This window comes from Wyeomyia smithii, chromosome 1 (genome assembly GCF_029784165.1).
Source record: "Wyeomyia smithii strain HCP4-BCI-WySm-NY-G18 chromosome 1, ASM2978416v1, whole genome shotgun sequence".
Classification (NCBI taxonomy): domain Eukaryota; kingdom Metazoa; phylum Arthropoda; class Insecta; order Diptera; family Culicidae; genus Wyeomyia; species Wyeomyia smithii.
In genome coordinates, this window is record NC_073694.1 from 92,087,596 (window position 1) to 92,104,189 (window position 16,594).

At 41.0% G+C, this 16,594-nt stretch overlaps 2 protein-coding genes across 2 annotated transcripts; one reads left to right on the plus strand and one right to left on the minus strand.

Moving 5' to 3' along the window:
• Window positions 1-1,823: 1,823 nt before the first annotated feature.
• Window positions 1,824-5,510, minus strand: LOC129716929 (uncharacterized). The gene has a single exon (XM_055666773.1). The coding sequence runs from the start codon at window positions 5,508-5,510 to the stop codon at window positions 1,824-1,826; it is 3,687 nt and encodes a 1,228-aa protein (XP_055522748.1).
• Window positions 5,511-15,560: 10,050 nt separating this feature from the next.
• On the plus strand, window positions 15,561-16,256 carry LOC129716930 (uncharacterized). Its single transcript, XM_055666774.1, has one exon. The coding sequence runs from the start codon at window positions 15,561-15,563 to the stop codon at window positions 16,254-16,256; it is 696 nt and encodes a 231-aa protein (XP_055522749.1).
• Window positions 16,257-16,594: the final 338 nt, after the last annotated feature.

Here is a 16,594-nt window from a genome sequence, read left to right on the forward strand (position 1 = left end):
TACTAGTCAATAAAAAAAAAGAAATTTAAAATTGAACCTTTATCTAATCTTACACCTATCTTACTGACTATGAAGTGAGCTAATCGTTGTAATTGAGGATTGCAACGATTTTCGTTGGAACCTATTGATAAATTGGTTTGACATATTTTCTATTGTTTCCACATAAGTAAGCCTGTGTAGTTCATTCGTGCTAAACCAGCGAGGACCCTTCAATATTATTTTCAAAAGTTTGTTTTAAATCCTTTGAAGCATCTTCTTTCTGGTTGTACAACAACTTGTCCAGATGGGGACTGCATATAACATTGCTGTCTAAATATTTGTTTGTAAATTAACAGCTTATTCTTGAGACAAAGTCTAGAATTTCTGTTGATAGGAGGATACAAATATATATATATATATATATATATATATATATATATATATATATATATATATATATATATATATATATATATATATATATATATATATATATATATATATATATATATATATATATATATATATATATATATATATATATATATATATATATATATATATATATATATATATATATTGATTGCACTCTGTTTGGATATTCTCAATGTGCTCCTTGAAGGTAAGATTTTTATCATAAATTAGCCCTAAATATTTAACTTGGTCAGACCAATTTAGGATTGCACCGTTCATGTTAACAACATGATTATTGGTGGGTTTGAGAAAAAAAACTCTTGATTTATGGGGAAAAATAATTAATAGTGTTTTTGATGTATTAGGAGAAATCATTCATTTCTGCGAATATAAAGAAAATATATCTAGACTTTTTTGCAGCCTACTGCATATGACACGAAGGCTTTTTCCTTTTACGGAAATGCTTGTATCGTCACAAAACAGAGATTTCTCACATCCTGGTGGTAAATCAGGAAGTTCAGAAGTAAAAATATTAAATAAGACTGGGCCCAAGATACTTTCTTGAGGTACACCAGCTCTAACAGGCAATCTATCAGATTTACTATTCAAATAGTTAATCTGAAGAGTGCGGTCAGTCAAGCAACTTTGTATCATTTTCGTGATGTAAAGAGGAAAACGGAAACTGAACATTTTAGCTATCAAACCTTTATGCCAAACACTGTCAAGTGCTTTTTCTTTGTCTAGAAGAGCAGCTCCAGTGGAGTAACCTTCAGATTTATTAGTACGAATCATATTTGTTACTCTAAGTAACTGATAAATAGTCGTGTTCGGATAGAATCGAACCACTTTTTTGCAGCAGTGTTGATTTGCACAGCTCAAACTAGAAGAGAATTTATTTACAGAAGTTTGACCATTAGTGTTATTTTTAGTTTCCGTTTTAAATATTTTCTAAATCTTACAATAAATAGTTTCGCCTATATTTTCCTTCTTGCACGCCACAAGTTCCTCTACCAATTTGCGATCTTCCAAATTGCCTATCTCAGCGCACTGTTTTTGCCTGCTATTCGAATCGATCGTTTGGGTTTTTTTCTATTTTAATCTCTTCTTTTCAGGTTACATACAACAGGTGCTGTGGTCGAGGTGAATAAATCTTCGACTACTATTAACTATGTCTTCCGAACTACTTCTGCTTTGCAAACTAATGTGTTTTAATTTTAATTTGCACTAATAATTCGCAATATAAATTTGGAAATCTCTAAACTTTCTCACTCACTAATGAAAACTGGTTGTTTATCTTCCTCCCTATTGTTCAAATCTCGCTGTCAGGCAGCTGCCAATCAGAGGGTACATTCCGTCTTGCCGTCGGCGCTTACACCGTCGGGCCGCACTGTGGGCGCAACATACCCCAGCCCGTAACATCCGGTGGGTCCTCAAGAAGTCCCGGATTTACCGTCACGTACCTCGAGCACCGCCAAGTTTGCTACTGCACGACGGAATACTCCTCCGGCCGTTCTGACGTTCGCTTGCCTGATCCGCCCGTCCGTTCCGCTAAACACCTGTTCAACGATACCTCTGGTCCAGCACTTCCGGTTTTTCCCGTCGACGATGAACACCAAATCGTTCACTTCCAACGGCTTCTGATCGTCGAACCACTTCGTCCGCTTGTTAATGGTGGGCAAATATTCCTTGGTCCACCTTTCCCAAGTCCGGTTAGCTACGTCTTGGGACCGCTTGTAGGCATCTCGCAGAGCTTCTGCAGCATTGATGGAACTATCTACTCTCATGTCCGCTATTGTGACCGTTCCCCGGAGAAAATGGTTCGGGGTGATCGCTTCTTCATTGCCTGGCTCTTGAGGCATGTACGTCAGCGGTCGAGAGTTGATTGCATCTTCCGTCTCCGCTAGAACCGTTAGCAGCACTTCATCCGTGAGGGTTCGTCCATCGTCCAACGCCTTCAAGCTTTCCTTCACTGACCGCACCATTCGCTCCCATATTCCGCCCATGTGCGGCGTTGCTGGTGGATTGAAATGCCATGCTGTCGTTACACTACCTATAGCCTCTGCACATTCGTAGTGGATTTTCCGCATCTCGTTGGCAGTACCTCGGAAGCACGTAGCATTGTCCGAGAAGATTTCTGCCGGTGCTCCGTGCGCTTTGCTGAACCTTCGGATGGCCATCATGCAGGATTGTGTAGTGAGTGTATGGACGACTTCGAGATGCACTGCGCGTATGGCAAGACAGGTGAAGACTGCGACCCACCTTTTTACCTTTTTCCGGCCAATGACGACTTCGACGGGACCCAAATAGTCTATGCCCACCGCACTAAATGGCCGAAGATAAGGCGTTGTTCGCTGTATCGGAAGCGGACTCATCCGCGGAGCAACTGGTAGACATCGATGCACTTTGCACCAAGTGCACTGTCGCGTTATCTGAGAAATCGCACTTCGGATATTTGGGATCCAGAATCGCTGGCGAAGCTCGTTTACCACGGTCTCCTTATTAGCGTGTCCGAAGTTCGCATGATAAAATTGAATCAATTTCCCGGTCAGCCCATGCTTCCGCGGTAAGATGATGGGAAATCTCTTATCGAACGGTATGTCAGTCGACGTTTCCATTCGACCGCCCATTCGCAGAACACCGTCCTGATCCAGGATTGGTGTGAGCTTGTAGATGCTACTGGATTTATCTATCTTTTCGGGTTCCTGTCCCGGCTTTAGTTTAAGGTTCGTCATCAGTACACTCATTTCGTCTGGAAACTCATCGAACTGCGCTTGTTTCCACAGAACGATCTCGGCCTTCGCTAATTCCTCCTGGCTAAGGGGTTTTTGGACCGAAGAACGCCGAGCTTTGATCAGCTGCAGTTGCTTCTCTGTCGCCTTCGTCGTGATGATCGGTACGCTATTTTTCCTGCGAAAGCAGTTGCTTATGAAGCGCAATGCGTATGCTGTTTCCCTTAACAACGTAGTCCACCGGGAACATCTTTTGTCTGTGATCACTTCGTGAAACATTACAGACCCTCTTGCTTCCTCGATCGTATCATCAATCTGCGTGTCGGTAATCGGCCATTGATCTTTTGACTGGTACAGGAAAGAAGGGCCAGTGAACCATTCACTATCGCTTTGCAGAATCGGGTCTCGACTCCATTTGGTCAAAACATCGGCTATGTTGAGCTTTGTTGAGATCCACCGCCAATCTGGTGCCCGTGTCAGCTCCAGAATTTCTCCGATCCTAAATGCGACAAATTGTTTGAATTTGTGCTGATCCGAGCGGATCCAACTGCCCACAGTTCTGGAGTCTGTCCAGAAATAACACTGGTCGATTTTGAGAGTGTGCGTTGTGAAGATAGTTTCACTCAACCGTGCACCCAAGACAGCGGCCATCAGCTCCAGCCGGGGGATCGATTGGCGTTTCAGCGGGGCTACCTTGGACCGAGACATGACCAGACTGCACCGCACCACTCCTTCGACTACGACACGCAAGTACGCGACACATCCGTATGCATGTTCGCTGGCATCGGTGAAGACATGCAGTTCAATCGATTCGACCTTAGAAGATAAAACGTCTCCGAGATAGCAACGGGGGACGCGAATGTTCTCTACGTCCGACAACAAGCCTATCCAACGCTTCCACATGTCCCAGCAGTCGCTCCCAATCTCTTCGTCCCAGTCACAGCCGCTTCGCCATAGATGTTGGACAAGGATCTTCCCGTGAATGGTGAATGGTGAAAGCATGCCCAGCGGATCGAAAAAGCTCATGACGCAGCTGAGTACTGTTCGTTTAGTAGGTCGTTTGTCTCCATGCAAATAAGGAAGAAGCTCGTCACGAAGCTGTGTGGAGAAGGAAAATTCATCACCGGCCTGGTTCCACTGAATTCCCAGCACGCGTTCCTGCATCGTCGTTTTATCCTGGGTGAAGTGGACCGACGTAAGTGAACTTCGCTCACCTAGACTCTGTAGCACTTCAGGAGAGTTAGACACCCAATTACGAATCTCGAACCCACCTCGTTGATGAATGTACCGCACCTGCTTCGCTCGATCTATGGCTTCTTCAACAGTATCGACGCTGTCGAAGTAATCGTCGACGTAATGGCGATGTATTATTGCCGCCGCTGCTTCCGGATATTTTCCGGCGAACTCCTCCGCATTCCGGTTCTTCACAAACTGGGCTGAACAAGGAGAACTTGTCGACCCAAAGGTGGCAACATCCATGATATAGACACTTGGAGGATCTTGAGGGTTTTTGCGGAAGAGGAATCGTAAAAAGCGCTTATCTTGAACGATCATTTTGAGCTGGTGATACATTTCACGCACATCACCACCAAAAGCGATTCTGCGCTCTCGAAAACCGATTAAAATGGACATCAGAGGTACAAGCATGTCTGGTCCCTTCAGCAATTTTGAATTGAGGGACACCCCGTGTACTGCAGCTGCAGCATCCCAAATGAGCCGTACCTTCTCAGGTTTTTTTGGGTCCCGGACAACGTTTAAGGGAAGATACCACACTTTACCGGTTTCCGTGTTGGCGAGTTCTTCCGCCGTTGCCACGTGAGCGTACCCCTTCTCCAGGTACTCTTCGATTTGTCGGTGGACGTTTTGACGTAGTTTCAAGTCCTTCAGCAGCCTCTTCTCCAGCTGCTTCATCCTTTTCAAGGCCATCGGATAGCTGTCGGGAAACGTCGGATCATCTGTGTTCCAAAGAAGTCCAGTCTCGAAGCGATCCCCGATTCGTTTGGTGGTTAGCTCTAATATCTTCCGCGCTCTTTCGTCTTCAACAGATTCTCGCGGCACGCTTACCACTGATTCCTCCAACGCGTAGTGGGATTTAAGGAGGTCGTACAGGGTTTCGTTGGTGACGTCTTGATGCACACCTAGGTAGGCTCCACTCGCTTCAGCAGTATTTGTTTGCCTCGGGCCGTAAACTGTCCAGCCGAGTTTACATCGCACTGCAATCGGATCCGCTACTGAACCAATCTTCGCCTCAATCGGGGCGAACGTGTGGATGTTGTTCAACCCGATAAGTATTTCCGGCCGTCCGTTGTACGACGGGATAGGTAGTCCGCGCATGTAGGCGTACTGGTCCAAAAGTTCTTCAGCATCCAGTTTTTGTTGTGGCAGCATCAATTTCCCAACTGTACGCACGGTTTTCAGTAGAAGCTTTTCATCCGCATCTAACGCCGACACCCAGAGGTTCAGCCGCCGGGACTCCTTCTCCACTCGTGCGATATCGGCAGTCCATTTAATCGTGAGCTTCTCCGCGACGCCGACAGCTCCCAGCCGGTCCACCAAGCTTTTCTCCACTAGCGTAACTGATGCTCCCTCGTCTAGGAACGCCAAAACTGTAACGGTCCGTTCGCCGCAATGAAGGTTCACGGGAATCATCCGGAAAAACGTTACATTGTCGGCCCGAATATGAGCGCTCACTACGCCTTGCACCGGATGTAGGAGAGGATTGTGGGCTTCTCTGCACTCACCGACGTTGCATCGCAGTTTAAACTTGCACTGGGCAGTTCCGTGATCGTTGAGGCACACCTGGCAAAGCTTGAAACGATCAACTATCCTCTTCCTATCAACATACGGCAGCTTCTTGAAGTCTTCACAGTACCGTAATCGATGATCCGTGCGCTCACACACCCTGCATGGCTTTTGCTTCTTCCGCTCTTCGTTGCCGGCCCCACTCGTGTACTCGCCATGGTTGTAGACCGCACCTTTCTCTTTGACTCTTCCTTTTCCTAGCTGAACTTCCGCAACGGGTTTGCTCAGCGGCTTGTAGTCCAGGCACACGTTTGCTTCGCAGGCCTCCGCAACAATTTCCGAAATAAAATTGGTGAAGGTCCGTAGTGTCACCCACTTTTTGCCACGTTTGTAGCGCACCCACTCACGCTTGTCGTTGTCGGGAAGTTTATCAACTAAGTCCTGAATCAGTAGTGGATTCACCAGATGCTGCTTCAGCTCAGCTGCTTCCAGATGCTCGCAAAGCTGCTCCACTGCGGTCCCAAAGGGAACGAAGCTGGCCAGTTTTCCCGCCTTCGGCGACTCTAACTTCCGAACCTTCTCAAGATGGCATTGCAGAAGTTGTTCCGGCCGACCGTACAAAATGCGCAACTTCTCGACGACTTTTGGGACCGATTTCGGGAGAAGTAATTGTCCACGTACCATTTCCAAGGCTGGACCCTTCAAGCATTCTTGAAGTCGAACTAGGTTCTCAACGTCGCTGAATCCGCACGCTTCGTTGGAAGCTTGGAACGAACTGTAAAACAGCGGCCATTCCTCCGGTTTTCCTGAGAAAGAGGGAAGTTTCTTAGTGACCCCACTTCTCGCCGCCAGTTGAGCTTTAGTCGGCCCCGATCGCTGCTGCCCCTGCCTATTTCGGTTCGTTTGGTCTGTTTTGTCCTTCGGCTTGATCTTTTCAGGCTTTTCTTCCTCTGCATCTTCGCCGTTTTCGTCTTCTTCTTCTTCACTGGAACTTTCGTCTTCACTGGAGGCATCTTCTTCGTCGTTTTCGTTTTGCTCGGTGGACTGTTGTTTTCCAAAGGCTTTCGGTATCTTCAACGGATTTCCGGAACTGCTTGGTATTGGAACGACCGAAGACAACGATTCGACCTTTTTCCCAGCCGCATTCAGCTTTTGCATCTCTTCGTCTAGGCTTGCCATCTCGTTCCGGAACTCCTCATGTCGTTCTTTCATTCGCCGAGCCTGCATCCTTCTCTCCATTAAAACTCGTTCCTGGCGAGCATATTCCTCTTCTTCTTCCTCCTCACGAAGTTGCTGTTCGAGCAACAGTCGCTTCTGTTCCAGAGCTCGCTTAATCTCCCTTTCTTTCCTCTTTAGCACCGCCTCCGCTTCCATTTCTTGTTCCAGCCGTTTTCGATTTTCCTCCATCTCCTTCAGCTGTTGTTCCACGGATTTGGCGATTTCGGGATTTTTCTTACCGCTACCCTTGCCCCTTTTGATTTCCTTCTCCTTCCTGTATTTCAGAGCAAGTGCTTTGCAGGACTCAGCCGTGCAGAACCATCTTTTATCCAACTTAGTCTCGTCGACAATACCCACACAGCGGTTGTGGTACCAAGATTCGCAACCGTCGCACCCAACCATCCCCTCATTGGATGTCGAAATCTCGCCACATGCTGCGCACGGTGTTTGCGTGAGGTCCAGACCTGGCTCGGCAGATTCACTCATGGTGATTTGAAAGACTTCTGATCCGTTTCTCTATTTATTTATTTTTGAGAATGTTCGGATAGAATCGAACCACTTTTTTGCAGCAGTGTTGATTTGCACAGCTCAAACTAGAAGAGAATTTATTTACAGAAGTTTGACCATTAGTGTTATTTTTAGTTTCCGTTTTAAATATTTTCTAAATCTTACAATAAATAGTTTCGCCTATATTTTCCTTCTTGCACGCCACAAGTTCCTCTACCAATTTGCGATCTTCCAAATTGCCTATCTCAGCGCACTGTTTTTGCCTGCTATTCGAATCGATCGTTTGGGTTTTTTTCTATTTTAATCTCTTTTTTTCAGGTTACATACAACAGGTGCTGCGGTCGAGGTGAATAAATCTTCGACTACTATTAACTATGTCTTCCGAACTACTTCTGCTTTGCAAACTAATGTGTTTTAATTTTAATTTGCACTAATAATTCGCAATATAAATTTGGAAATCTCTAAACTTTCTCACTCACTAATGAAAACTGGTTGTTTATCTTCCTCCCTATTGTTCAAATCTCGCTGTCAGGCAGCTGCCAATCAGAGGGTACATTCCGTCTTGCCGTCGGCGCTTACACCGTCGGGCCGCACTGTGGGCGCAACAAGTCGAATGCCCGTGGCGAAATCCAAACTGCTCATTTGCAAAAATTTAATTTTCATTGATATGTGCTTATAGAAGAGAGTAAACTAATTGGACGATAACTTGATGCTTCAGCTGGATATTTTTCAAGTTTTAAAATTGGAGTGACTTTGGCATTTTTCCATTTTGAGGAAAAATATGCTAATTCAAAGCATCTGTTAAAAATTCTCACCAATAAATTTGAGGAGGATATAAAAAATCTCATCATCTCCTGGAGCTTTCATGTTTTTAAAGTTCTTGATAATAATTCGTATTTCAATCAAATATGTTTCCAGTACCTCTTAAAGAAGAAATTCTTGAGTGGTGATCTGATCATACTTTTGTAATACTTCATTTTTAATAGGACTCAATACGTTCAAATTGAAATTATGAACACTCTCGACTCAACTGCGGAAGCAATTACAATCTTTTAATGAAACAACGCTTAAAATACATGTAAGAGTGTTGATATGTCACCGTTTGTGGCAGAACACACAATAAAAATTCTACATAAATATTAGTGAATAATTAATTCATCACAAAACATCTCCCTTTATTAACAATTTAATACATAACGGTTGCTTAGTTCGATTATGATCAAATGAAATGGGAACGTATAGGGCAGCCAAACTTTGAAACTACGTGTTAAATCATAATTCATCAGTTAACCCTTAGCTAGCCCGTTCATCTGATAATACTATTGATCAAATCGGTTGTGTACTTTCTGAGATAATGAAGTTTCGTGATTTTCACAATTCGGTACATTACAGACGAAGTTACAGTTCGATTACAGTTAAATTCAATAGGGTGTTATGAGTCAGCTAGACCTTTCATTTAACACTAATTTCGTGAAAATCGGTTCAGCCATCTCTGAGAAAAGTGAGTGAGTTTATGTATTCTTCGAATATGTTTCTTTTCATAGCTAGATTTCACATTTTTAAACATAACAGGCAAAGTAATATTCCGATTGCAAAAAAAAAACAATAGGGTCTTATGGGGTAACTAGACCTTTCATATGACACTGATTTTGTGGCAATAGGTCCAGCCATCTCTGAGAAACATGAGTGAAATTGAACAGTATTCAGAAGACGTTGCTTTTCATGACTTTTGAACCACAAGTTCAATCTATATAAATTTCAAAAGGTAAGGGTTTTTAAGATAGCCCGTTCATTTGATACCAATTATATTGAAATCGGTTGTGTGGTTTCTGAGTTTTGATGTTTCGTGACAGCGGTTGTGGTACCAAGATTCGCAACCGTCGCACCCAACCATCCCCTCATTGGATGTCGAAATCTCGCCACATGCTGCGCACGGTGTTTGCGTGAGGTCCAGACCTGGCTCGGCAGATTCACTCATGGTGATTTGAAAGACTTCTGATCCGTTTCTCTATTTATTTATTTTTGAGAATGTTCGGATAGAATCGAACCACTTTTTTGCAGCAGTGTTGATTTGCACAGCTCAAACTAGAAGAGAATTTATTTACAGAAGTTTGACCATTAGTGTTATTTTTAGTTTCCGTTTTAAATATTTTCTAAATCTTACAATAAATAGTTTCGCCTATATTTTCCTTCTTGCACGCCACAAGTTCCTCTACCAATTTGCGATCTTCCAAATTGCCTATCTCAGCGCACTGTTTTTGCCTGCTATTCGAATCGATCGTTTGGGTTTTTTTTCTATTTTAATCTCTTCTTTTCAGGTTACATACAACAGGTGCTGCGGTCGAGGTGAATAAATCTTCGACTACTATTAACTATGTCTTCCGAACTACTTCTGCTTTGCAAACTAATGTGTTTTAATTTTAATTTGCACTAATAATTCGCAATATAAATTTGGAAATCTCTAAACTTTCTCACTCACTAATGAAAACTGGTTGTTTATCTTCCTCCCTATTGTTCAAATCTCGCTGTCAGGCAGCTGCCAATCAGAGGGTACATTCCGTCTTGCCGTCGGCGCTTACACCGTCGGGCCGCACTGTGGGCGCAACAAGTCGAATGCCCGTGGCGAAATCCAAACTGCTCATTTGCAAAAATTTAATTTTCATTGATATGTGCTTATAGAAGAGAGTAAACTAATTGGACGATAACTTGATGCTTCAGCTGGATATTTTTCAAGTTTTAAAATTGGAGTGACTTTGGCATTTTTCCATTTTGAGGAAAAATATGCTAATTCAAAGCATCTGTTAAAAATTCTCACCAATAAATTTGAGGAGGATATAAAAAATCTCATCATCTCCTGGAGCTTTCATGTTTTTAAAGTTCTTGATAATAATTCGTATTTCAATCAAATATGTTTCCAGTACCTCTTAAAGAAGAAATTCTTGAGTGGTGATCTGATCATACTTTTGTAATACTTCATTTTTAATAGGACTCAATACGTTCAAATTGAAATTATGAACACTCTCGACTCAACTGCGGAAGCAATTACAATCTTTTAATGAAACAAAGCTTAAAATACATGTAAGAGTGTTGATATGTCACCGTTTGTGGCAGAACACACAATAAAAATTCTACATAAATATTAGTGAATAATTAATTCATCACAAAACATCTCCCTTTATTAACAATTTAATACATAACGGTTGCTTAGTTCGATTATGATCAAATGAAATGGGAACGTATAGGGCAGCCAAACTTTGAAACTACGTGTTAAATCATAATTCATCAGTTAACCCTTAGCTAGCCCGTTCATCTGATAATACTATTGATCAAATCGGTTGTGTACTTTCTGAGATAATGAAGTTTCGTGATTTTCACAATTCGGTACATTACAGACGAAGTTACAGTTCGATTACAGTTAAATTCAATAGGGTGTTATGAGTCAGCTAGACCTTTCATTTAACACTAATTTCGTGAAAATCGGTTCAGCCATCTCTGAGAAAAGTGAGTGAGTTTATGTATTCTTCGAATATGTTTCTTTTCATAGCTAGATTTCACATTTTTAAACATAACAGGCAAAGTAATATTCCGATTGCAAAAAAAAAAACAATAGGGTCTTATGGGGTAACTAGACCTTTCATATGACACTGATTTTGTGGCAATAGGTCCAGCCATCTCTGAGAAACATGAGTGAAATTGAACAGTATTCAGAAGACGTTGCTTTTCATGACTTTTGAACCACAAGTTCAATCTATATAAATTTCAAAAGGTAAGGGTTTTTAAGATAGCCCGTTCATTTGATACCAATTATATTGAAATCGGTTGTGTGGTTTCTGAGTTTTGATGTTTCGTGATTTTTACATTTTTAAACATAACCTCTAAAATAAAAATCCAATCACAACGAAATTAAATAGGGTCTTATGGGGCAACTAGAACTTTCATTTGCATATAATTTCATTGAAATCGGTCCAGCCATCACTGAGAAAAGTGAGTGAGTTTAAGTAGTCTTCGGAATATGTTTCTTTTCAAAGCTGGATTTCACATTCTTAAACATAACAGGCAAAGTAATAGTCTGATTGCAGAAAAAAATCAATAGGGTCTTATGGGGTAACTAGACCTTCCAAATGACACTGATTTTGTGGAAATCGGTTCAGCCATCTCTGAGAAACATGAGTGAGATTAAACACTCTCCAGAACACGTTTCTTTGAATAACTTCTGAACCACACGTTCAATCTTCATGAAACTCAAAAGTTTAGGGTTTTTAAGTAGCTCGTTCATTTAAATCCAATTTTGTTAAAATCGGTTGAGTAGTTTCTGAGATAATGATGTTTCGTGATTTTCACATTTTTGAACATAACCTCTAAACTAAAAATCCGATTGCAATCAAATTTAATAGGGTCTTATGGGGCAACTAGACCTCTCATTTGCAATTAATTTCATGAAGATCGGTCCAGCCATCTCTGAGAAAATCGAGTGAGATTGAGAGAGCGTTACATACACACACATACACACACACATACACACTCACACATACAGAAAATGCTCAGCTCGTCAAACTAAGTCGATTGATATACGAGATTCGACCCTTTGGAGCACTTTTATACCTTTGGTTTTTCCAGTGATTGCTATACCTTTCTAGGAGAAAGGCAAAAATTAACACTTTCGAACTGCTGAGCAAATTTTTGAGCTTTTTGTTCATTCGTAAGGAATATGTGGTCACCATCTTTGAGGACTGGAATGGGCTTTGAAGGTTTCTTAAGAACCTTAGAAAGCTTCCAGAAAGGTTTGGAATATGGTTTTAGTTGTTCAACTTCTCTCATGAAATTTTCATTTCGCAAGAAAGTGAATCTATATTTGATTTTCATTTGTAAATCTTTAAAAATAACTTTCAAAGCAGGATCACGAGTTCTTTGATATTGACGTCTCCGTATGTTATTCAAACGTAAAAGAAGTTGAAGCTCATTGTCAATGATTGGTGTATTAAATTTCACTCTAGCCTTAGGAACTGATAAGTTTAGAGCATTGAGTATTGAACTGCACAAATCATCCAATGTTCCGTCAATATCAGCACTGTTTTGTAAAACAATATCACAATTCAAGTTTTCTTCGATCGTGGTACGATATTAATCCCAATTGGCCTCGTGATAATTAAACACAGACCTAGTGGAATTTATAATAGTTTCACGGGATATGGAAAAATCAAAATCAGCATGAGTTAACAAATCACTGCATGAATGACTTTGATTTGTTAATACCAAATCAATTGTGGATGGTTTCCTAACAGAAGAAAAACATGTAGGAGCATTTGGAAATAGAACTAAATAAAACCCAGCCGAGCAATCGTTAAGCAATATTTTTCCATTGAAATTGCTTTGTGCATTATTCCACGATCGATGTTTTGCAATAAAATCACCGATGATAAAAACATAGATTTATTTCTCGTGAGTTTTTGTAAATCTCCCTTGAAACGATTTTGCTGCTCACCAGTGCATTGAGAAGGTAAATACACTGCGGCTATAAATAAAATACCAATACCTATTTCAATTTCAATTCCAAAACTTTCAATAACCTTCGTTTCAATATGGGGCATAACACGATGTTTTATTCGACGGTGGATAACTATTGCAACTCCACCTCCGGCAACATCAATTCTATCGAACCTGTGAACTATATAGTTGGGGTTCCTTTTTAGTTTAATGTTAGGCTTTAAAATTTTCCTACTTTATTCGCACATTGAATAAAACACGTGCTTCTTCTAAAAATTTTAAATTACTTACTTTGGTAGGAACAAAATGTACCAAGTAATTTTCCTGGTGTATTCCAGTATTATTAATACAGTGAAACCTCCAGGAATCGATATCGAAGGGATCATCGACTCAAGGAAATATCGACTCATAGAATTTTTGAAGACGTCAATTATTCATACAATAGATTGCAAAAAGCTGTGTACACTATTTTTTGCCATTTTAAACTCAAGATATTATTCCATTTTTAGTAGCAACAGGTGTTGCTTCCCGAATCGATCCGGACCGATTGTTTCCGATATAGCTGCGAATTTGTTTGATATTGATAGAGTTTTTATTCTATGATATTGGTTGATCATTTAAAGTCACAATTCCGAAAAAATAATTCAAAAATGTCAATGTGTAGAATATAATATACTAAAAAATGACATGTTTTATTGAAATACTGTAATCGACAATGTTATAGATAGTTAAATTGCAGAAAAAATATACCATGTAAAAGTAACTTTTCCTTTTATAGCAAAAGTTAAAAATATGTATAAGAAGTGAGGGCATTTTTATAAGTTTGTTGATTTTTTATACTAAAAATCTAACATTTTTTGATAGCAAGTGTCAAAATTTGCAAATGTTAAAATGAGAAAAATAAGAGTTGTGAGCATTTGATAATATTTCTTTATTAGAGAAACTTTCAGGTTATTTGCCTCGGCTATTAAATGATTTCTTGCTGGATCATAAATTTAGTTAGATAATGTTGAAGCAAGATTTTTTGCTAGCTGTAGAGCTTCCAGTATTATTGCCCTAGAGATTGTTGTTTCGTCTAGTTTCGCTAACAAAAATCATCAAAATTCGATCTAGCCTATCACATTTCAACAACAGTCAGCACATTATTCCTTCATTTCTCAGTTTTCTTCATCTTCTGCGAGAATTGAGATTCCAGTCACTCTTTCACACCAGAAGAACTTGGAATTTGAAAACAACATCGGCTCATAGAAACCAAACCAACTAACATAGTTACCATCCGGGACCATCGAGCGAAGGAGGCATCGAGTAATAGAAATATCGACTACTGGTGGTGAGTTTTTATGGGAAATCGAAGGGACTGAAAATATCATCGAGTATAGGAAAATATCGACTCCTAGAACATGGAGGTTTGACTGTATTTGCATTTGATTTACGTTTCATCAAAATTACTTGATTGGGGAAAAACCAAGTAATTCTGTCAAACAATCTTTAATTTCATCAATAGTTTAGTCATTTGAAAGACCTTCCAAAACAGCCTTAACCGGTCTTTCGTTTTTGGCATCATAGGTATAAAACTTGTACATCTTTTCAGTCAAATACTGTAATAGATGTTTATGGCCTTCAAAAGATTCGGCCAAAATACGAATTTCGCCTCGGCGGCCAATTTGAAAAATAACTTTCACATCAGAAAGAAATGATGAAAGTTTTGAACGAAAAGCTTTAAAATTTGCAACTATTACCACATTAGGTGGAACTTTAGCTTTCTTCATACCAGCATTTTGCTCAGAATGAGAAGCTTCAAATTTTTGATCCCCTATAGTAGAAAGAATTTCATACCTATTGCTTTCAGAATCACTCGGAGGAGAAGCCTCACGTTTCCTCGTAGCCGCATCAAAGCGAGCTTTTTTGGTTCGTCCTGGCATTTCAGGACAAAATTCGCTTCACTTCCACTTTTCACGAATTTTGTCAGCAAAAATTTACACATTAATCACTCGTTAAACGTTAAAAACAAATTCAATACTTTGCAATTCAACAAATGCTCTTTAAAAAAGATTACCTGTTGAAAGCGGAAAATTTCCAATATCTCTCGGTAGTCTAAGACAAGCCTCGAGCTGTTGGTAAAATGCGACCGTTCTGCAAGGCAGTTCAAGTCGTACTGGAACTCTCCCACCTGCCTAATCACTTCCCACAACGAAACACTCTCCCAACAACTGCAAACGTTTTTCGAAAATGAGGATTATGTGAACCCTAGCCAGCATCTCAGCGAAGAGGAACGAAAATGTGAAGCACACTTCGAGCAACACTACTAGTGATCTGGCTGGCCGTGTTGAAGTTCGACTTCTGTTTCGCGAAAATCCTAATACCCTTGGTGCATCTCGTGACATTGCGTTGAACCGGCTCGAACACATCGAGAAAAAGTAGAAAAAATCCCCTCAATTAAAGGTTAATTACCACGCCTTTCTAAAGGAATATTTAGACGCTGGCCTTATGAGTCTTGCTGAAATTTCAGCCCCAAAAGGGGCTGTCTACCTTTCTCATCATTGCGTACTGAAGGAAACCAGCTCGACTACAAAATGTCACGTCGTATTTGATGCTTCGTCCAAAACGGCTAGCGGCAAATCATTAAACGACGTGCTAATGACTGGACCAGTTTTACAAGATTCGCTTGTTAACATTTTGCTACGTTTTCGCACCCCGGTCATCGCCCTCACAGAAGATGTTCGACAAATGTATCGTATTGTGGAAGTGGCTGCAACAGATTGCAACTATCAGCGTATACTATGGTGGTTGAACGACGTCGGCGAGTACACTCTAAACACCGTTACATATGGCACCAAATCTGCGTCCGACTTAGCTACAAAATGTGTCCAGCAATTGTTAAGTAATATTACTGAAAGTGATCCTGATACATTCGAGAAGGCATCAATGGGAATTTACGTCGATGTTATTTTGACCGGCGCGGATTCCCCAAAGGAGGCACGGCAATTGCGACAACAATTATCCGAATTTTTTTCAACGGGAGTTTTTCACCTCCGCAAATGGGCACCGAACCACTCATCCGCTTTGGAAGGTGTACCAGAAGCTGACCTCGAAGTGAAAATCCCCATCGAACTCCACGGCAGCGACACAATCAAGGCCCTCGGAATCCACTTGCAGCCGTGTAGCGACGAGTTCACGTTTTAGTATCAACCCTTTAAGAGCTTTCAGCCCACAAAGCGCATCATCCTGTCACAGATCGCCAGCCTCTTCGACCCGCTGGGCCTGCTTGCCACAATTATCGTCATGGCGAAACTGGTAATGCGCAAACTGTGGGAGCTGAAGGTGGATGTTAGGGCCACCATACTGGCAACCACACGTGATCCACAAACACGATAAGTTTTATCTCCCACTTACACACCCGTATAGCCTTATCACTGTTTCACTTGATCCCGATCGTTATCGTAGGTAGAATTCGGGTACGATCGGCTTATTGAACTCACCACTAAGACTTACTATCGTCCAGTATAGCAAGAAATAGTCAG

Excerpts from the sequence above, each read along its gene's own strand:
- LOC129716929 (XM_055666773.1), bottom strand. The coding sequence starts at position 5,510 with ATGCTGCCACAACAAAAACTGGATGCTGAAGAACTTTTGGACCAGTAC.
- LOC129716930 (XM_055666774.1), top strand. The coding sequence starts at position 15,561 with ATGAGTCTTGCTGAAATTTCAGCCCCAAAAGGGGCTGTCTACCTTTCT.